The 22,284-nt window shown below is 50.7% G+C and overlaps 1 protein-coding gene across 1 annotated transcript in view; it reads left to right on the forward strand.

Moving 5' to 3' along the window:
• Window positions 1–22,284, forward strand: part of MLPH (melanophilin) — a 62,259-nt gene that overhangs the window by 3,526 nt on the left and 36,449 nt on the right. Inside the window, exons 2-4 of the mRNA XM_031651719.1 lie at window positions 2,291–2,333; window positions 3,415–3,454; window positions 9,423–9,556. Coding sequence (XP_031507579.1) covers window positions 9,447–9,556 — 110 coding nt within the window. The 5' untranslated portion in view covers window positions 2,291–2,333; window positions 3,415–3,454; window positions 9,423–9,446. The remainder of the gene's footprint in view (window positions 1–2,290; window positions 2,334–3,414; window positions 3,455–9,422; window positions 9,557–22,284) is intronic.

The raw sequence follows: 22,284 nt of genomic DNA on the forward strand, positions 1-22,284 counted from the left end.
CGGCTAATTTTTGTAATTTTAGTAAAGACGGGATTCACCATGTTGGCCAGACTGGTCTCGAACTCCTGACCTCAAGTGATCTGCCCGCCTCTGGCCCAAAGTGCCGGGATTACAGGCATGGCCACATCACCCAGCCTTATGAAATTTTAAATGTGTACACCCCTCCTCCAAAAATAGACATTAATTACAGAGGGGAAGGGAGTAACCTGCCCGTGGAGAAGGCTGGAAGACAGCACCTTAGTCCGGAGATCACAGCAGCAGTAAGGAGACATACTGTATCCATGCACCAGCTGACAGGACACAGGGAGAGGACCCGGCCTCACTTCTGCAAGATTCTCCCAACCATGCAAAACCTGCGTATAATCATGGGAAAGAGCAGACCAACCCAAATTTAGAGACAGTCTAAAAAATAAGTGGCTTAATATTTAGATAGCAAAGCCATGAAAGTCAAAGACAGAGGAACTGATCCGATTTGAAGGAGACTTAGAAATGACAACTAAACACAACATGAGATTCTGAACTGGATCCTTTGGCAACAAAAAATTACGGAGACAACTGGCAACATTTGAAAGGACTCCAATGATTAGATGATAGCAATGTATCATTTACAGATGTTGATGGTTGGATTGCAGTTTAATAGAAGGTTGTCCTTGTTTGTATAAAATACACTAAACCTTCATGTCAGAAATTCATCACAAATGGCTAGGGGAAGGGAGGGTTCTTTGTGTTATACTTGAAACTTTCTGTAATTTGAGGATTGTTTAACCATTTTAAATATTTATAATTCTAGGGCCAGGTGCGGTAGCTCACGCCTGTAATCCCAGCACTTTGGGAGGCCGAGGAGGGTGGATCACGAGGTCAAGAGAGCAAGACCATCCCGGCCAACGTGGTGAAACCCTGTCTCTACTAAAAATACAAAAATTAGCTGGGCGTGGTGGCATGCGTCTGTATTTCCAGCTACTGGGGAGGCTGAGGCAGGAGAATTGCTCAAACCCAGGAGGCGGAGGTTGCAGTGAGCCGAGATCAAGCCACTACACTCCAGCCTGGCAACAGAGCAAGCTTCTGTCTCAAGGAAGAAAAAAAAAAAAAGCTTATAATTCTAGAATTTTCTCTTAAAATTGTGTACATCCTTTGACTCAGAAAATCCAAATCTGTAGGCTTTTAGTCTACAGATATATCAGTATGTATGTACAATGATATTTATGTGTCATCCTATGTATGATAGGTGTCAATAAGAATTATGTAGAATGATATATTTATGGCAGAATCATTTAAATAGCAAAAAATCAAAAATTAACTGTCCATCAATAGAAGATTGATAAGTAATTATGGTAACTCACACAATGGATATTCTACAACCAAAAAAGGATGAAGTGGCTCGACAGAAATAGTAATTAGTATTTACCAAGCACTCACCACGTGGTGTCTCACCCAAGCTGCGGGGATATTGATCCACAACACCCTTATGTGTAACTCCCATTACTATTCCCGTCATGGAGAAGAGAGAAAAAAAGTCAGCAAAAGATTCAGTAACAGGTCCAAGATGACACAGCTTGGGGGCCACACTCCTAGCTAGAATTCTGACTCTTGCAGTTGGTTTGAGCCCACATGCTTCACCACAGACACACACACACACACACAATTCAGAAAGAATACACAAGACACCATTAATAATGATTGCTTTCAGATCGTAGAGGTTGGTAGTGGAATAAGAGAGAATTTGGCTTTTCGTTTTACATTCCTTATATTCTTTACTATATACCTTATATATCAGCATGTGTCAGTTGTATATTTTTTAAAACCACTAGTTCAAATACATAAGCACTAAAGTATTAAAAACTTAAAAAAAAAAAAATTCTGCCCTTAAGGAACTTAAGTCCCCACATCAACTCTTAAGGGATTTATTAATCTTACAGGCAACAGTAAGGCATATGGCAAGGAGGTAAGGAAATGAAAAACATAAACACCAGATCATATGGGATGTGGAAACGCTGGCTTCAGTGTAAGCTTTACCCCATTCCAGGGTTCACACTCAACAATTGATGGTGTTTGGTGACAGCACCTGTCCCAAGGCAGCCCAGGGACCTGAAATACCCTGATTCACCTACAGTGTTCCCCAGGGCTCAGCAGGCAACAACATTCTTTTTTATTCTTTCGCAGCCTTTTGAAAGCTGTTTACAAATAATCTAATGTGATATCACAACAATCCTGTAAGGTTTCGTTTCCTCTTCTGTTAAATGGAGATAGTAGTATCTGTTCACCTGATGGCTTTATTCCTATCATTTTGCAGATACGAAAACTGAATTGCAAAAGCAGTTCCTGAAGAAGAGAATGTAAGTTTTTAAATGACAAGGGAGAGGGAGGAGGAGGGAGAGAAAGTTCTGAAGCGCCCAGTCCTGGAGGATGAGGGAGGAGGGCAATTCCCTAATGTCCACTGGAACTCGGAAGGACAGGCAGGCGTGGCGGACTGGAGACGGCGGCTCGCCCTGGGACCCTCTGAGTTCGCGGGCCCCACTGAGCACCCGAAGGCCGGCCCTAGAGTCCAGGAGGAGAGCGCAGCGGCGCGGAGCTCCCAGGCGTCCCCCGCAGCGCGTCCTCGGTCCTGGCACCCCCGCGCCGCGCGTCCTGGCGTCCACATCTGCCCCATTTGCCCACGGATCTTGACTTTTTCTTGGCGGGCAAGGCCTGGGTCTCCTCTCCGCAGCGGGGTTGCCCGCGGCTGCGGGACCCTCCTGGTCCTGATGCCTGGCAGAATCGAAGGGCTGAGGGCACGCGCTCTGCAGCAGAAAGCCCTGGGCTTAAAGTCCCACTTATTATTTGGCGTTGCCACTTACTGGTCGGTGGCTTTGGTAGGGCGCGTTTCTGAGCCTCAGTTTCCCCATCTGTAAAGCCGAAGTAAATAGCGCTCTCCTGGCAGAGTTAGAAATTTCGACGATGTGCCGCGCGTTCTAGAGCGCGCTCAGCAAGCGGGTCCACCGTGCCCAAGGCAGGACCGCGGCGCAATGTCACCCACGCAAAGTCGCCGCAACTCACGGGAATCGCAGCTGTGTGCTGAACCTTCCCCACCCCGCCGCCCTCTTTCTCCCCAAACTGACCTGGGGGCGAGTATCCGGGGCTCTCCCCCGCACTGGCGCTTCCCGCGCGGGCGCCCCAGGTGAACGTCCCGCCCTCGGCCTGGCAGGGCATCCAGAAGTGTCCGCGCTCCCGGAGCTGGGCGGAGCGGGGCGCAGCCCACGTGGTTCGGGCAGGAGGCGCCGGGACCTGGCCAGCTGCCCGCCTGCCCCGAGATCCAGGCGCGAGCCAGCCGCTCTGCGCCCCGCGCCCTGCTTGCCCCCATTATCCGGCCTTGCCCCGGCGCCCTGACCTGACGCCCTGGCCTGACGCCCTGCTTCGTCACCCTCCTTTCTCTCCCAGGTGCTGGACCAGGGACTGAGCGTCCCCCGGAGAGGGTCCGGTGAGTGCCCCGAGAAGAGGGAACAGCGGGGCTAGGGTGGCACCCAGGACTGAGGGCTTAGGCTTTGGGGAGTGCGCGGTGTCGCGTGCAGACCCACTGGTATGAAACCGCCCCCAGCCGCCAGCCTCCCTGCCTTGGTCCAGGCTGGTGAGGACAGCGCGTTCCCAGCCACCCAGCCTTAGTCCCCAGGCTTCACCTGGATTCTTTGAGCAGACTGGTCTGGGTGCGGGCACGGGTGGGAGTGGGGTGGTGGGGTATCCCCATTTTGGGCAAAACGGTTGGTTTTAATCAGCTCCATTGCCTCCATTGCGAGTCTGCCATGCAGACTGGGCCAAGGCTGCTGATGCCACGCAGGCTGGCCCCAGGAGAAAGGCTTCCTCCCTGCCCGGGAGCTGGTCTTGCGGTGAGGAAGAGGCCGGATGATCCTGGCATGGGAGGAGGCACCCGGCTTCCTTTGGGTATCTAAAAGGCTGTTTTATTGGAATCACCTTTTGTTTGCAGACAGACTCCCTGGGCCCGCCAGGGAGTTGTGGGAAGTAGAGATATGGGAAGGGTCTGTGAGCTGTGAGCACCTGTGGGCTTCATCCGGGCCCTGGCCCCAGGTCCCTACAGGAACGGAATCTCACTTGTAAATCCCGGAAGATTCCACAGGCTTTAACACCGCGTCCCACTGACATTAACTGGCACTGAAAACTCCACCTCACTTCCACGCAGAGCTTGGGTTGGGGCCTTTACAGGCCCTGTTTTTAGGTGGTGTGACTGGTATCTTGTTCACATATTTCTTTCTGCGGGAGTGAAATGACAGTGGGGGGAGAGCAAGGCTCCCCACAGGTGCAAAGGCCAGCATTGCTGGGGGCTGTGAAGTCTCAGGAAAAGGCTCCTGGACTAGCCGACCGCGCTGCTGACATTGACGCCTCGGGTTCAGCTGGCCTGCATCTGTCCTTAGAAACCCATCCCTCCACCTGCTCACCGGTGGGACTCAGCTGACCTCAGCAAGGTCTCAGCCTTCCTGGGCCCAGCCCCCTCCCCGCCCAGGGCCGTGCTCCTCAGTATCTAAGTACCAGGCACGGGTCACTGTGCTCCTGGCCCTCACTCAGGCTCAGAGAACAGCAGCAGGTGCCTCAGAGGATTGACTGAGGACACATTTAGAGAACATGGGGCGGTGCCAGGCACACACATGGGGAGTCAGTGGGTCTTGCTGAATATGGCATGAGTGACTTGGAGAAAATTAAAACCAGCTGAATGTGTGCCCAGTGAGGGGCTGGAGGTGGTGGAAGTGTCCCAGAGCCCTGTGGGCTAATGGGAAAAGTGAATTTGGTGCCTTTCAACCGCAATGTAACAACGGCTCAAGTGAGCCCCAGTCTCAGCGGTTGGGGCAACCTTCTAGGGCGAACCATCTTGTTCTTTTCCGAAGCAACCTCTGGAGGAACAGCCCTTGCCTCTACTCCTCCCCACTATCCCGACGCCATCACTCCCCCTCCTAATTTCAACATCCTGGCATCATCCAGGGCTGGAGAGGGCCAGAGAGGTCATGGAGCTCAGCCATTGTCCATGGTACAGATGGAGAAACTAAGACCCTGAGAGAAGTGGCATCTGTCCCAGGCGGCCGGGCTGGTTGTGCCTGAACTGGGATGGGAACCCAGCTCCCACCTCTCAGCCCCATCCTCCCTCTGCAGCCTCACCTGGGACCCATCCTCCTTCTGCAGCCTCACCTGGGACCCATCCTCCTTCTGCAGCCTCACCTGGGACCCATCCTTGCTGTAGAGACTAGCACTGAGGCTTTAGGTGCAAATGCAGAACTCACGTCCACTTATCAGTGAGGTTTACCACCAACTCCCCAGAGAACCGGGAGAGCAGAGGAGATGGCAGCTTGGTAGGCAGGTGGCTGAGGGGCAGAACACCCTCCCAGTGCTGTTGCTGCTGGAGCCATTCCAGACCCTTGTGGCTACAGCACAGATGTGCCTGGTTCACCTGTAGGGAAGGGAGTGACCCTTCTGGGTGGAAATGTGCTCATTTAGCCACTGATGAGAGCTGGGGGTCAGTGCCTACTGATGGGCCCCGCCTACAGAAATAACCACACAGGCCAACCTGGACAGCAGCATTCGGGAAATAGCCACAAAGGATTAAGGCAGGGGGCACCACAGTTGTCATCTCTGCTACCTCCCCTTTATGAGCAAGAATAACACCCACGACACGCCTTGGCTGAGTCAGAGAGAGCATTCCTGCTGTCGTTAGCTTGCCAGTTTGTTTGCTCAGGCAAGTGATCACCCACAATCACCATTGTTCCAAGGCTCTCTGAGCAGCCAGCCGAAGAGCTAGTTAAGCCAATTCTTCATCCAGGAGGTGCCCCCACCCTGATTTCCCTTCAATTTGGCCAAAAAATGAATTCAACTCTTTAATGGATAAAAGTGACACACCACTGGAATTCAGCAGTCTGGGCCTGGGATATCCATCTTATAAAACCAGCTCCACTCTCTCCTCCCTGCCTGTTAATCCCTGTGTCCCCTCCCTCTGCCCCACTATGGCTATTAAACCACTGGGGAAGGCTAGCTGTCTCCAGTGGTTAAAATATGATTGAATCTGAGCAGTGGAACAGGCACTAAGGGGAAGTGTTTTGTTCAGGAACCTCGTGAGCAGGCGTTATCTACACAGAAATGGAACAAGGAACAGATAGAGCAGGGTGGCGTCTGCCCTTGCCCAACACACGCACTCTGGGAGCCCCCACCCCCACCTCACCCAGCTAGGGCAGGCACAGAGCAACCCTGCACTCCTCATGGGTCTAGCATGTTCTCTGCCCTCACCTCCCTGAGCCCATGGAGGTCGAGGCTACAGTGAGCCATGATTGCACTACCACACTCCAGCCTGGGCAACAGACTGGGACCTCATCTCAAAAAACAAGAAACAAAACCAAGATTTGAAAGGGGATAGAAAGAGGGAGGGACAGGTATCCAGGCAGCCTCTAGGACATTAGTTGTGATGCACTGTGATCTTTTTATCCATTCACTTACGGGTCACTGACTGCTCTAAGAAGGTTGCAAGATAAGAAAAGCAGGTTTTTCCTTTTGTTTTGCTTTTCTTCCTCACATATCATGATTTAAGTTTCTCAAACTGAGGCCTGGAATTTTGGCTTCTGCGTTAGGAGAAGAGAGGGAATGATAATGCCTCAGCTGATGGTCACACTGTCCATCCATTCTGAAAATAGAACGTCGGTGAATGCTCTTCTTATGATCCCTTTTCTTCAGAACTCATGAAAAATAAAAGTGAATGAACTCCAGTCATGCATCAAATAATAACTTTTTGTTCCAATTCTTTAGAAACCAGAAAGTGTGTGCTCTGCGGGAGCATCAAAAATGAGTTCCGTGGTAAGGATTTCTTGACCAGAATCTAAATCTGACTGTAAAGGAACAGAGTTTGAATGCTCCCAGGACATTGGGGCAATCTCTTCCTATATTGCAAACACTCCTCTTTACATTTGAGAATGGAAATGTTGAGGTGTGGGTGTAAAAAAAAAAAAAAATTATCCTTCCCCATTTTTATGGCATAAGCCAGGGACTATTTTCGCTGACTTCCATGAGAGCTCTGTAGACATTTTTATTTTAAATGGTATCTGCCCAGAAAATGTAACTTTTCATAATTAACCTCTTGTGCAACGAAATCGAAGTACGTCTCCAGCACAGGGGAAGTTTTGTTAGTATTTTTGTGATAAACACTTCCAAATGGTCAGCAGCACTGATGGGAGATGCTTCCCAGAATTCAGAAGCAAAATTGAGTCTTTTTGGTGGTTTTGAGACTTCCCCCTGAAAGCACACAAATTGGACCCTTTCTCTGATATTCCTGAGAAAATAGGTTCAAGTCCTCAAGGAAAATTTGTTGAAATCATGAGATGGTTTTTAAACTTTCAGTTACTCACAACAGAACTCCCAGTCATCCAAACAAAATATTCCCCAAAGCCTCAGTGCCCAGAGCAGAGCTGGTCTGTCTATAGCTGCAGCATCTAAGGGCTGAGGGCTTCCCTGGCACAGCCTGCTGCACACCAGGGAGCTTCAGGCACAGAAAAGCAACTGCCATGTGCTGGGAACAGATAGAGTTGCTATTCTCATGGAACTTAACAATAACTAATGGGACATCACCAACTGTTAAGGGGTATAAAGAAATGTTAAAGGGATGGGGACAGGTGAAGGAGTAAAAACCACAGGATGGTCAGGGAAGTCCTCTGTGGGGAGCATGCACAGTTTTGCAGTGTCCCAGTGTGCATGCATTGGTGGTGAGGTTCTCCCTGGTACAATTGTACCTCCAATTTTATACCCAGCAGTAATGTCCACATCAACATGAGCTGTGAGGCCTGTATGATATTGCCATATGAAAAGCCAACAAGAAGATCTGTCATTCTCTCCTCAGCCACCACCACTGCATCACTCCCCTGCCTCACACCCATCACCCACCCGACAGGATGTACAGGTTAAAGTCCTCTGTGACTCGCCCACCACCCAAGTGAATGAGTCTCCCTTAGAGCTTTGCTACTCAGAGGGGTCTGAGGACAGCAGCATGAGCCAATTCATGTACTCGAGCTGCCTGGGGATCTTGTTCAAAGGCAGATCCTGAATGAGTAGGTCTGGGGTGGGGCCTGAGAGTCTGCACTTCTAACAAGTTCACAGGGGATGCTACCAGTCCACGAACAATATTTTGAGTAGCAAGCCAGATTCTAAGGTTCCACTTATCTTGGCTTTTGGCATTTGGATTTTCCTTCCTCTGTCCTTTGGACATTGATTGGGATCAGGTCTGATGAACTTCAAAAAGGGCGTAAGATCATCTGAGGTTTGACTTCTTGGTCATCAGGTTACCTATAAACACCGCATCACACAGTGCATTGAGTGAGGATGCTGCTCTGCTGAGCCGCTGAGTCACACCAGATTCTCAGACAGGCACCGTGACTCCTACCTGGAATCCCAGTTCTTTGGGAGGTCAAGGCAGAAGGATTACTTGAGCCCAGGAGTTCAAGACCAGTCTGGGCTGCATAGTGAGGACCTATCTCTAAAAGAAAAAAAAAATTAAGTAAAATTTTTAAAAATTTTAATAGATTTGCTGAGGGTGAGGCCTGGCCACCACTCATGTTAGGTAATCCTAATACACACTAGGCTTGGGAATCCTGCTGGGCAGCCCCATAGCTGACCTCTCAAGTAAATAAAGCTCAGCATCCACTGCTCATCCTGCCCAGACGTTTTGTTCTCCCAAGTTGCATTGCTTTTGCCTCTCTGTGGAAATTATATGGCTATTCCCAGCAAAAGCACATCGCCCTCACAGGCATCAGGTTCATATGACCTCCCACTGGAGCCACCCCCCACCACACACATGGCAAGCCTGAACAGCCCCCCACACCCAGAGGATGGTGAAACTTTCCAAGTGCTGTGGAGTCTCCCAACTTTTCCACCCAATGGGTCAATCATCCAGGCATTCCTGCCCACATGGAGCCCGCAGCACCGCTCTAGGCGGTCTGGGAGATGCACAGAAAACTCTGAGCTGACTGAATTTGCTGTGAAGTTTCCTCTTTTCTGTGCTGTTCCCACTCCCAAGAAACTTAAGGTGAGAAGCCTCAGGAATGGGGCATTTCTCCCAGGATTTTCTGTTGCAAAGCTCAACCCTAGGCCAGGGAGAGGAGTCATGCCCCTGGATGGGGAGATCACTGACATTTATCCCACAGTGGAAAGAGAATGAGGGACCTGTGGCTGAGTGTGTTTGGGAGAGTAGGAAGTAGATCGCTTTTAAAATTCAAATGTGGGAAGTTTGCATAGATTTGCTTAAATTCATTAATCTACACAAGTTTCCAGACAAGCATTAGAAAACCATTTAACCCAAGTACAGACAGATGTCCTGAGAAGTCAGCGGTGTTCTGTGTTGTCTCTTACTTTGTGACTTGGTTGGCATCGGTAGGCTTCTGGGACTGATGACTTGTGATCCTGTGAAATTCCAGGTGTGACCCTGACAAGAAGCAGAAATGGGGAAGAAACTGGATCTTTCCAAGCTCACTGATGAAGAGGCCCAGCACATCTTGGAAGTTGTTCAACGAGATTTTGACCTCCGAAGGAAAGAAGAGGAACGACTAGAGTGAGTGTGCCATGCTGAGCTCACGGAGCCCGGGGTCCCTGATCTCCCCCCAGGGCCATAATCTGGGTGCTGTCTGGGTGGGTAGACGGCCACGTGCAGGGTGAAGAGTGATGGATAGGAAGCCGGGTCTGGGACACAGCTCTTCTTTCTGGCTTTGGTTTTCTCAGTGAGGGGATCTGACTTGCCAAACTACATTCACTTGTTCTCTGAATAGTTTTATTTCAACTTGACCCAGCTTCCAGGGTGATATCTCCTAAGCCAGGTGATACTTAGGCCACATCTTTGAAGAACAGAGCAAAAAGTGATACATGGGGGGAGTCTCCATGCCATTCTGAAACACCCCGATGTTAGAATCAAGTCTTTAGGATGGAAGCTGCCCTTCTCCCTTTCTTTTCAGCAGTGCCAGGCAGCATCCCGACCTCACCATGGGAGACCCCACCACGGTTTTGTACCCCAGTGACTGGGCTAAAACCCACCGATCCTTGTTCACTCCTCCCTCCACTGTGCATCTTCCTCCCCTCTCTATCATCTGGGCTCCCTTATCCTTTCTTGATGTCTTTAGTGGATTGGGTCACCCTATGAGAAGGAAGCAATATGAGGGAAGTAGTTAAGCAAAAGCTGAGAGGATGCTCCCAGTGGAGGGCGGAGGGCAGAGGGCAGAGGGTGGAGGGCAGAGGGCAGATGGTGGAGGGCAGAGGGCCCCGCTGAAGATGGCAGGAGGGAGCCTGGTGTGCCCCAGGGAGAGCATAGGCTGGCGAGGCTGGAGTGGAGTGAATGAGGGGGCCAGGAAGAGAGGCAGTTGGGGGCATGGGATCTGGTGCCGGTCACAGGAATCCTGTAGAGCTTCACAGGGCCTCAGCCTTCCCCTGAGTCACCACAGACCTTCGAGCAGAGCCACAGCAAGTCCTGGTTTCTGTTTCACAGCAGTGGGCTGTGAAGTGACCAGATGCACTTTGCAGGCAGAGCCAGCAAGCTTGTCCAGAGATCAGATAGGGGGTCTCCAGGGTGAGGGGGTCAAGGGCAACTTCAAGGTTGTGGCCAGAGCAACTTCGAGGACAGGGTTGAGGTCAGCTCTGCTGGGGAGGCCACAGATGGAGAGGTTTGGGGGAAATGTTTCGGGCATGTTGAAGTGACATCACGCAGGTTTGCTGAGCGGGCGTTGGACACGTTCACTAGGCCAGATCTCAGGGGAGATGCTGTTATGAGAGCTTCCTGAAGGTGAAGCTTCATGTGGTGAAACAGATGAATGGTGTTTGTATTCATTTCTGGGACTGCTGCATGTGTGACTTGTACAGTACAGATGTAGTGGTTTAAAACACACAGTTCTCCTGCAGTTCTGCAGGTCAGAAGTCCTAAAATCAAGGTGTCCTCAGAGCTACATTCCAGCTGGGGGCTTGAGGGAGGACCCATCTCTGGGCCTTTTCCAGGTTCTAGATGCTTCCTGGATTCCTTGGCTGCTGGCCCCTCCTCCACCTCCAAGGCCATCAGCACATCTAACAATGTCTCGCTCTCCCACTGCCTCTCTCTCACCCTCACCCTGTCTCATCTGTGCCTCCATGCTCACATCTCTCTCTCTCTGACTTTCTTGCCTTCCTCTTTCCCCTGTGAGGAGAAATACGGTTATATTTAGGGACTGCCCGCATCATCCAGGACCCTCTTCCCATCTCAGGATCTTTAATATCATTCCATCAGCAAAGTCTCTTTTGCTATGTGAGGTGACGTTTTCACAGGTTCTTGGGACTAGAACATGAACGCCTTGGGGCGGGGCGGGGCAGCATTGTTCAGCTGACCGCAGCATTTAAAGCTGGAAGGGAATTCAGATAGGGACCAGCCCCGGGGACTTCAGCTCCAGCATGTTGAGGAGATAAAGTGCCAAGAAAGGAGACAGAAGGAGCAGCAGAAGCGGGACTTTGGGTCCCCAGGCTGAATAGGGTCCACAACAAACCGTTAGGTGAAGCAGAACAGTTCACAAGAGCAGCACATGGAGAAGGGGGCATCCATTTGGTGGGGAGGGGCCGGGGTCAGAGCCGTGCGATCCCCCACTCTCCCTCACCCTGGACCACTGATCACCCCTGGATTTCATCACAGCACAGGTTTCACTGCTGGCCTTTGGGGAGGGCCCATCCTGCTGGCCCTGGTACAGCCAGTACCAGCCTGGTGGCCATGGCCAGCACCAACCAACTTCTCAAAGCCTGAGCAGAGGCTGCCCACCAGCATGCAGCTGACCCCAGGGCTGCCGCCCTGTCCCCTCTACGTAGCTGACGCCAGGGCTGCCACCCTGTCCCCTCTGCACTGGCAGGAAAATGTGGTCTCACGGGCCCTGTCTCACCCCTCCTCTCTTGAGTCTCAGATCCCCCATCTCCACATTCTGAAGTCCCTCACCCTCTCCTTCTCATTCTCTCTAAATAAACTCAGATGTTTTCTCACTGTTTTAACTAGGGCAAGTCTCGCTGCCTCAGCCTTGGCGTTCAGGTTGTACCAAGGGCAGAACATCATTCTCATTAGTAGAGCCCCCTTCTGGGTGGATCCTTCCCAGGTGCATCCTGCCCTGTCTCCAGGGCAGCCCTGGCTATTGTCAGCCCTTAGTTCAAATGGCAACTTGTAACTTCTCATTGCCTGCGTGTAGGCAAATGCAGAGAAATGAAAAGGGGAGGGAGAACCATGTTTTCCAAGGAGCAGAGGGAGGGAGCCGGGGGGCCTGGGGTCCCAGGCAGGCACTGTCTTCCAGGGAACTGTTGAGTGGTCTGCCCTGCTCCAGTCCAGGCTTATCTGAAGTGGGTTTAGCAGAAACTCCCACGTGTTTCCTGTCTGTGGCTCACCCACTTCTGACACCCATCTTTCCTTATTTCATGTTCTTTTTATCATTTCACATTGCAAAGAAGGGACGCACCCAGGTCACCTCGCAGAACTCTTAGGAAAGGATGCAACTGGGTCACCTCTCGGTGCTCTTAGGAATGGACGCACCTGGGTCACCTCTCAGTGCTCTTAGGAAGGGACTTTTGTAAGCACATGGGTTCTGCTGACCCTGCCTGGGGGGCCGCTGGTGGCCAGTTGGCTGCAGCTGAGGTCACATTGTTCATTCTGTACCTGAGGCCGTTTGCCCAGAATGAGCCAGTGGGGGGCCGTGTCATGGGCCCACTCTGCTGTGTCTTCTCAGCCTGCTATGTGATTAGGGGGTGGGCTTGTTACATCCCCAAATGCCTTCCGATGGGAAGGGGCCACATGAGCGTAGAGTACCGTGTTGAAAATGTCCGTGTGCAGAGAGGCAGTGCTATGGAAAGCCTGTGTCAAGGTCGTGTTAGGTCGAGAATACTGAAGCCCCAAGTGGTCTTGCTATGATGGTTCTTACTATGAGAATACATTTCAGCGGGTGACACATTTGGGAGGCAAAGAATCGTGTAAACCAGAGGTCCCCAACCTTTTTGCCACCAGAGACCGGTTTCATAGAAGACAATTTTTCCGCAGATGTGGGAATCGGGGCGTGGGAGGAGTCTGGGGCGGGGTTGGGGATGGTTTCGGGATGAAGCTGTTCTGCCTCGTTCTCATTCTCATAAGGAGCACACAGACTAGATCCCTCGCAGGCACAGTTCACAATAGAGAACTACGGGAGCTCCGTGAGAATCTAAGCTCCCACTGACCTGGCAGGAGGTGGAGCTCAGGCCGGAAATGCTTTCTTACTCGCCACTCACCTCCTGCCATGCAATCCGGCTCCTCACAAGCCAGGGACCCCTACTGGGCCGCGGCCGGGGCTTGGGGACCCCTGATGTAAACAGCGTGGAGGTAGAGGTAGTTAAGAGGTTTTTGAGTTTCTTATTGTTTCATTTGTGCTTGTCTTTTGTTGACTGCCCTATTGGTTAAATATGTCACTAAAAGGAGATCTGCCTCTACCTATGAGAGGCCTTTTCACAGGTGCCTCATGAGCCCGGAGGAGTGGCAGGGCCCTGGCGTGTGGGCACGCATCACGTGCTGGTGCCGTGAGCACCGCAAGGTCGAAACACACCTTGCACTGTGCTCTGCTCAAACCAAGCAGTGTGGAGCCTCAGCGAGGCTACAGAGCAAACAAGCATAGAATAAAGGCTCTAGTTCTTAGCACCAAAATTGGATCTGCAGGGGAGCTGCCGAAAATACCAGAAATCCACAATGAAACAGAAGATAACTTTTCCAATAATGAATCTCCTTCTTCCCTGTCTTTCATCATTGTTAATCTGTGCGTTTAATCAATTTCAACATGAACAGTCATCTGTGTGCTCCCACCACGGAATCCCGTTCTCTGTAGCGTCTCTCTGGGTGACATCCTCGGGGTCCTCATGTCTGTTCCCGGTCACCGAGTCTTAAATATCTGAATCAGCAAGAGGCTGGATGAAGAAACTGGTGCCCAAGGGACCACTCAGTGGGTGGCGGAAACAAATGTAGCAATTTGGGAACCTTCCAGCAGTTTCCAGTGTGTCTCATATACTCTGAGGGGGATGCCCGTGGGCGAGGCCCAGCCCGAGGAAACCCAAGGCCACTGATAGGATAGAGGAGAGAACAGGGGTGGGGGAATTGTGAAACCAAGAAACACACCCAGTCATTGCTTGGAAAGAGCTTCACTGCCCCAAATATGCATCAGGGGAACACCACGTGCAGACTCAAGGCCAGCACCGCAGACACAAGTTTGCCAGGGGGGTTGATTTGCTTAAGAGCCGATTCACTTAATGCACCAGTTATCAAACCAAAGAAAATGCATTTCTTTTAACATTCTTACATTAGCAGATGTGTGTCAGATGGATTCCTGCTCAGTATTTCTCCCCAGATGTGAGCATCAATCGCATTGAAGGATGCTGGGCAGGGTCTGGAGGTGATGCCTGCACCTTTTCCCACAGCGTCAGAACAACACAACTTTGATTTCTCCTCTGTCAAAGCAGGGACAAACAAGCTGGTCCAGATCCCTGATATGCTGGAGGAAGGAGGGCACATGACCTTGAGACCCCCATGACCAGAGTACTGTCCTCAAGCCACGGAAGCCCCTGCTCCCTTGGCCAGGCCTGCCCCTCCCTCCATGCTGTGCTGTGGACCTTCAGAGACGCACACCCCTGACAAGGCTGTCCTTGCTGGCCCTTAGGAGGGATCGGTGAGAAGGAAGGGGAAGCCAGCACGTCTTGATCTAGCCCAGGCAGTTATAATCTCTCCTTGAAGTCGCCTGTGCCACTAGGGATTTGGGAACGGGCTGTTTGCTATATAGAGTGGGAGGGCGGTTCCTGCCTCCCACAAGGACACAGTGCTGTGCACCATGGAATCAAAAACTGGAAGATGCACAAAATTAGGATGTTAGCACCATTGGTATCAGACAGGCATTATCAGATAGATTTGACTTCACATCCACGTCCTGTCCCAGGAGCTGCCCGATCAGCAGCCCCTTCTCAGCCTTTGTCCCTCCCAACTCTGCCCTCTCGACCCTCTGTTTGTCTTGGGTGTTCCTTTCCCCACACTCTCTTGACCTTTCTCTGTGGTTAGTTTGAAGCTTCCTCTTTTTCCTGCTGGCCCATTATTGGAATAAATTGCCAATGACAGATCTTCCTAGAGGGTTTGGATCCATATGTTTTCATGGACGGATCTTTCAAATGGTCAAAGAACAAATAAATCCTGTGTGATTTAAACTGTTTCATACCGGAGTGTTCACTAGCCTCGCCCTGATACCTCATATTGATGAAGATAAAGAAAAAAAAAAATACAGCCCAGTTAAATCATCATATAAATAGACCTAAGGCTGCACTGTCCAGGACAGAAGCTGCTAGCCACTCGTGGCTATTAAAATTAATTATAATTAAATAAAATAAAATTATAATTAAATAAAATTTAGCTTTTCAGTCTTATCAGTCACATTGCAGGGTTTTGATGGCCACACGTGGGTAGTGGCCACCATATCCGATCTTTGCAGAGGCCAATTTGGAATAAGGTAGCAAAAGTCTTAAAAGTATGCTCACCCATTGAGCCGACAGGTCCTCTGCTGAAAGTCATCATAAGGAGAGAATCAGACAAGGGTTACAGGGGAGAAGAATTAGAAAGACCCTAATGTCCAAATGTTCAGGCTTTGGTTAAATACCAAATTTAACAACGGATTTAAGAATGGGTTGCTCAGCACCCAATAAAAATAATGCTATAGAAATAAATTGACATTAATAGTTCACAAGACATTGTCCAGTAGAAAAAGCAAGTTGTGAACATGTAATTTTATCCCATTTTACTTTTGTTTTGTTTTGTTTTTTGAGACAAGGTCTTGCTCTGTTACCCAGGTTGGAGTACAATGGCATGATCATGGCTCACTGCAGCCGCGACGTCCCGGGCTCAAGCAATTCTCCCACCTCAGTCTCCCGAGTGGCTGAGACTACAGGCATGCACCACTACACCTAGCTAATTTTTTTAATTTTTTGTAGAGATAGGGTCTCTCTATGTTGTCCAGGCTTGTCTTGAACTCCTGGGCTCAAGTGATCCTCCCACTCTGACCTCCCAAAGTGCTGGGATTACAGATGTGAGCCCCTACACTTAGCCACATTTTATTTTTTAAAAAATACATAGAAAAATCCAATAATAGCAGCAGAAGCTCAGCACTCATTGAGCCCTCTCTGGAAGTGGCTCTACGTCATGTGTTGGAGTCTAGCCCCTTCTCTGTCTCCTTTGCTGGAACCTCTTGGACTCCTTCAATACTCCCTTTTGCAGGGTCAAGGGCCCTGGCCCAACGCTCTTCTCTGCTCTGTGTCACTCACTTCTCCAGTGACCTTGTCCAACCCCAAGGTTTTAAATGAGTTCCAGACCAGCACTGCCTGATGGAACTTTCTGCAGTGATGGAAATGTTCGTATCTGCAAGCCCCATGTGGCAGCCACCAGCCATCCAAGGCTATGGAACACTAGAAGTATGGCTAATGCAACCAGAGAACCAAAGTTTTAATTGTGTTCAATTTTAATTAATTTAAACGTAAATGGCTGCATGTGCCCTAGCAGCTAGGGGCTACTATAGCGGCTAGACAACACATCTAAACAATGAGTCCCAAGTCTACACCCACATCAGAGATGTGTCCTCTGAACTCTGACTTTTGTAGACAAAGGCCTGCAAGACACTGCAGCCAGAGTGTCCCACTGGCATCTCTGTCCCAGCATATCCAAAACAGAAGTTATGATTTCTCCTCCACCTCCAAGCACCCCATCCCCATCTTGGACGCAGGCTGGTTGCCAAAGTGAAGTTCCCAGGACTCGTGGCTGTCTCTGCTCCTTCCCTCTCACCCCACACCCCACACTTAGCCAGCCCCATGGCTCAACCAATACAGCCACTGCTCACCACCCTTAATGCCGGCCTCAGGTCACGCCACACTGTCTTCCTTGTGGACATCACAGGAATCCACCCCACACACACACACTCACTCTTCTCTTCCTCCACCCTCACTGTCTTGTTGTCCATTCTCCCCACGTCCCCCAGACTCATGCCTTAAAAATGTAGATCAAGTCATCACAACCCCCACAGAGCTTCCGTCACATTTATGATGAAATTCACCCTCCTCACTCCTGCTCACCGTGGGACCTCACTCCCTCCTCCATTTCCTCCTTAGCCCTTCTCCAGTACCCAGTGAGTCATTTCCTTGTTAGTGTCTTATCCCTGCGGGCATCTAAGTCCCATGAGGGCTCTATTGCATTGGCTGCTGTGTCACCAGCCCCCAGCACCATACTGACCATGACCGACTCCACAGCTCTCTGGGTTCATGTTGGATCATGACCTCTTTCAGCTTCATCTCCGTTGTCTCCTTTAACCCTGAGACACCCCTGTGGTGTGGTTACTTTTACTGTCACCATGCACAGGTGAGAAACTGAGGCTGAGGCAGGTTACCCAGCTGTGATGAATATCTGGTAAATGTTTACTTTTAGCATTTGCAGGTTTGCCTGCAGTGAGTGATAGCTTGCTGTGTTTTGGTGTGTTGTCTTGTATTATTGTTCCTCTCATCTCCTTTTTCCCTCATAAATATATAATACATCTAAAATAATTCACTCTAGGCCAGGCACAGTGGCTCACACCTGTAATCCCAGCACTTTGAGAGGCCGAGGAGGGTGGATTACCTGAGGTCAGGAGTTCAAAGCCAGCTTGGCCAACATAGTGAAACCACGTCTCTACCAAAAAAAAAAATACAAAAAATTAGCCAGGCATGGTGGCAGGCACCTGTAATTCCAGCTACTCAGGAGGCCGAGGCACAAGAATCTCTTAAACCCGGGAGGCGGAGGTTGCAGTGAGCTGAGATCGTGCCACTGCACTCCAGCCTGGGTGACAGAGCAAGACTCCGTTTCAAAAAAATAAATAAATAAAAAATAAAAATAGGCCAGGCGCAGTGGCTGACGCCTGTAATCCCAGCACTTTGGGAGACAAAGGTGAGTGGATCACCTGAGGTCAGGAGTTTGAGACCAGCCTGGCCAACATGGTGAAACCCCATCTCTACTAAAAATACAAAAATTAGCCAGGCGTGGTGGCGCTTGCCTGTAATCCCAGCTACTCAGGAGGCTGAGGCAGGAAAATTGCTTGAACCTGGGAGGCGGAGGTTGCAGTGAGCTGAGATTGTACCACTGCACTCCTCAAAAAAAAAAAAAAAAAGTAATAATAATATTAATAAATATATAAAATAATTAGCTCTAATTCCTTAAATATCTGATGTGTGTTCAAACTTTTCCGCTCATCTCCCAATAAGGTCCAGACCTTACATTGCTTGCTGTATCTTTTAAGTCTTTTTGAATCTATAAGATCTCTTTTCAGCTCTCTCTTTTTGTTCTTTGAAGCTTATATGTAGAAGAAAGCTAGCTGTTTACTTTTGTGGAATTTTTCACAGTCCAGAGTTAGCTGAGGATATCCTCGTGATGTTTGCACAAAAGTTCCATCATCCCTGTTTTCCTGTAAGCTGGTGGTGAGCTCCACAGAAGTGGTCCTCTGAGTGCTCTCATCTTGAGTGTTTTAGATTCATTCGTATCACTTGGGTATTAAGAAGGTTTTAAGAGTACAGAAAAGATTATCACATGTTATTATTTTTTATTGTTCTACAAATACAAAGTAGGGCCAAAGTAAACTTTCTTGAAGGGAACATTGGATAAGAGTTACAGCTTTTTAACTCCCTCTGTCCCCAGAAAAGCCCAGAACTTCTTGGGCACCCATCCCTGTCCTGGACCCAAGGGGCCTGGGGCTGTGCACAAAAGGAACAGGCCTCCGCCTAGGCACCCTGGAGCTTGCATTGGTGCTGATTTGTGTCTTGCTTTGTATCATGCTTGTATCAAATTCTTCCAGTAACTGCTTTCTGCATTTGTTAGGGTAGCCCCTCAGCTGTGGTTATGGTAGAAATGAATGGATATTCCCCAAACCCAGGAAGAACTAGGAGACCATGAATAGCCAGACTTGGGTGACTCATGCCCTGGGGGAAAGGCTGAAGCCCAAACGGAACACCCTGTTTTAAAGGACACAGCCTACAAATCAAATATTAGGCCTTCCAACCTGCCCTGGAAAGGCAAATAGATGGTGACGTGGATCTGTGATCTCTGCAAACAGAGGAGGTCCTGAGAGAATCTGTGAAGGGTCTCCCAGTATGAGACATGGGCAAACCATGGCTTGCTTTAAAAAAAAATTTTTTTTTTTTGGCCAGGCTCTGTGGCTCACACCTGTAACCCTAGCACTTTGGGAGGCTGAGCCAGGTGGATCACCTGAGGTCAGGAGTTCGAGACCAGCCTGGTCAGCATGGCGAAACCCCATCTCTACTAAAAATACAAAAATTAGCCAGCCATGATGGCAGGCGCCTGTCATCTCAGCTACTCAGGAGGTTGAGGCAGGAGAATCGCTTGAACCTGGGGGGCAAAGGTTGCAGTCAGCCGAGGTCACACCACTTCAGTCCAGCCTGGGCGGCAGAGCAAAATTCCATCTCAAAAATTAATTAATTAATTAATTAATAATAAAAATAAATTTTTTTGATAATAAGGAATTTGAAATCACCCTTAACCGAACTAGTTGGAATCACTGACACAGGCAGCTCTAGAGATGAAAAAAAGAGGGGCTAAAACAGGGAATCTGCTTCCAAGGCAGGGCCTGGAGGGGAACGTTGGTCCAAGATGTTTTATGAGATTCTCTGAGGCTCCGTCTCTCAGTGCCTGCCGTTCTCACATCACCACTCACTTCCTCTTCATCGTTTTTATCGTCATCTTGGCCTTCCCTTTTAGTGAGTTTCCAGCTCCCTCGTGGTAATTCCTGACATGCGTTCCCAGGAGCGGGAGCCTGGCTCCCCGGCACTGCTCCTCAGCAATGGCTGCCATCTTTCCATCCTCTGCCAGCTGTTAGCCCTGACATGAGGTTTACTTTGGTTGCTGCACTTTCAGTCATTTGGCCCCTCAATCCCGTGACTCACTGGGTCTTTTGTGCTCCAGCCCTCAACTCAGGGTCACCCTCGGAAATCATTTTTCCATCACCTGGTGTCTGTCTTCAGGCTATTTTCTCAGGCATGGCATGCAGTGTGGATTTTGTCTTTGAGGATCTCTGTTCCACTCGGCTGGGAGTACAATCTGAGCTCACACGCTTTCCCCTGCAGGCTGTGGGGATGCTGCTACCGGTGGTAAGCAGAATCATCCCCCACAAAAAAGATGTCCACGTCCCAGTCCCCAGAACCTGTGAATTCCTCAGGCTACACAACATTTTAGGCTGCCCACCTGCTGGCCTGGACCTGGGAGATGATCCCAGGTTCCCTGGGTGGGCCCAATGTCATCACAGGGGCCTTGAAAACAGAAGGGATGGCTGATTTTGAAGATGGAGAAAGGGGCCAGGAGCCCACACACCTGAAGCCCTCAAGAAGCTGACCTGCCAGAAAGCAGATTCTCCCCTGGGGGCTCCAGGAGGGGCCACAGTCCTGCCAACACCTTGATGTTAGCTCAGTGAATCCTGAGTCAAAATTCTGCCCTCCAGAGCTGTCGGGTAATGCATTTGCATTTTTTATTGTGTTTCTTTTATTTTATTTTGTTTTTTGAAGTGGAGTTTTGCTTTTATTGCCCAGGCTGGAGGGCAGTGGCACGATCTCAGCTGACTGCAACCTCCACTTCCTGGGTTTAAGCGATTCTTCTGTCTCAGCCTCCCAAGTAGCTGGGATTACAGGCGCCCACCACCACACCGGCCTAATTTTTTGTGTTTTTAGTAGAGATGGGGATTCACCATGTTGGCCAGGTTGGTCTTGAACTCCTGACCTCAGGTGATCTACCCACCTTGGCCTCCCAAAGTGCTGGGATTACAGGTGTGTGCCACCGCACCTGGCCAGCATTTGCATTGTTTTAAGCCATGGAGTTGGTGGAGCTCTGAAACGGCAGCAGTAGGACAGGAGCCACTGCCCCACGGCCAGCCCTCAGCCTTGCAGAAGGACTCCCTGCATGGCCTCCACCCCGTTGGAGGTCGCCGGTCTTTTCCACCATGCTGGTGGGGGTTTTGCCCACCCTGGAACCGAGTGGTCTTGTCAGTCTGTGTAGGCATCTCCTACCATCCAGTGACCCCTCTAATCTGAAGACCCAGCTCTTTCTTTGTTTCTTCTCTCTGGTTGGGAGAGTTTTCCTGTGTTGTTAAGGTGATGGCTGCCTCGGTGGCATGGTCAAAAACTCACTCATGCCCAACCAAGCTGTGCGAAGGAAATACAGGTCTTTTACTTCCCATCTGCTCCCGCTCGTGAGGCCTCACCCCTTGAGCAGCAAGACAGTGCAGGCTTCAGGGCTTCAGATCTCCCACACTGTACTCACTTACTGGGTCTCTGTTCCTGGCTCAGCTTCTCTTCCGGAGCTCCCCGCAATGCCACTTCTACTCCCTAACCCCTGCTTTTGGCCAGGCCAGAAGCTGGGCCTTGGGAGAAGGGCTCATGACCCTCCCGGTGGCCGGGTTGTTGGGGTCTGCACTCCACACACTGTCCCCACCTCCTTGCTGGTCCTGATGCAGAGTGGAGGGCAGGTCGGCTTGCAGGATGGGGCCACTGGCTGGTATGCAAAGGGTACTGGCTGGGTACCGAGATGCGGATGGCACCCACCACTGAGACCCTGATCCCGCCACATACCCACGTGCTGTGGCCTCTTCCACCAACCCCAAGCTTCTGCCAGTCCCCTGGCTGCTCCTCATCTCATGCAGTCCGGCTGGAGCGTGGTCTGAGGACCACGGGGATGTGGATTCCCCAACACTCCAGCACCCAATGCAAGTGGAGGCCTGCGGGACCCTTCGTGCAGTCTCCTTCTCGCCTGTGTGCTGGACCTTGGGGACGGCCATAGTGGGAGCCTCCCCTTGCTGTGCCTGCGGGGGTGGCCACCAGCCCCGCCATCCTGGGCTCTCTCCAGTATTCCTGCATGTTGCCACCACACCCCTGTCTGGATTCCACCCCAAGAGGGGCAGAGCAGGGCACAGGTCTGACCCCTTCACGCTGCTTGGCTCGCCTCGCTTGTCCAGACCCCATCATAGAAGTGGGCTTTCCTTCCTCTTCTCATCCTGGAAGCGTTTTTTTTCCCTTGTATGCGCCCTTTCCTCAGAGGCTGCTGGGCCTCCCTTGAGAACAGGAGTCTCCCCTCAGCTCTGTTCTGCCCCACCAGTCACAGCTCTGGCTGCATGTCCCAGGGCCCCCCGGAGGTGGGACTGCAGAGGACAGTAGTGTGGGTCCCCTGCCCTGAGGACAAGGACAGCACTTCCCTTCCACCACACGCATCCCTGTCTCCAGGGCTCTGTCTCC

Source organism: Papio anubis, chromosome 10 (genome assembly GCF_008728515.1).
Source record: "Papio anubis isolate 15944 chromosome 10, Panubis1.0, whole genome shotgun sequence".
In the NCBI taxonomy this organism is placed as follows: domain Eukaryota; kingdom Metazoa; phylum Chordata; class Mammalia; order Primates; family Cercopithecidae; genus Papio; species Papio anubis.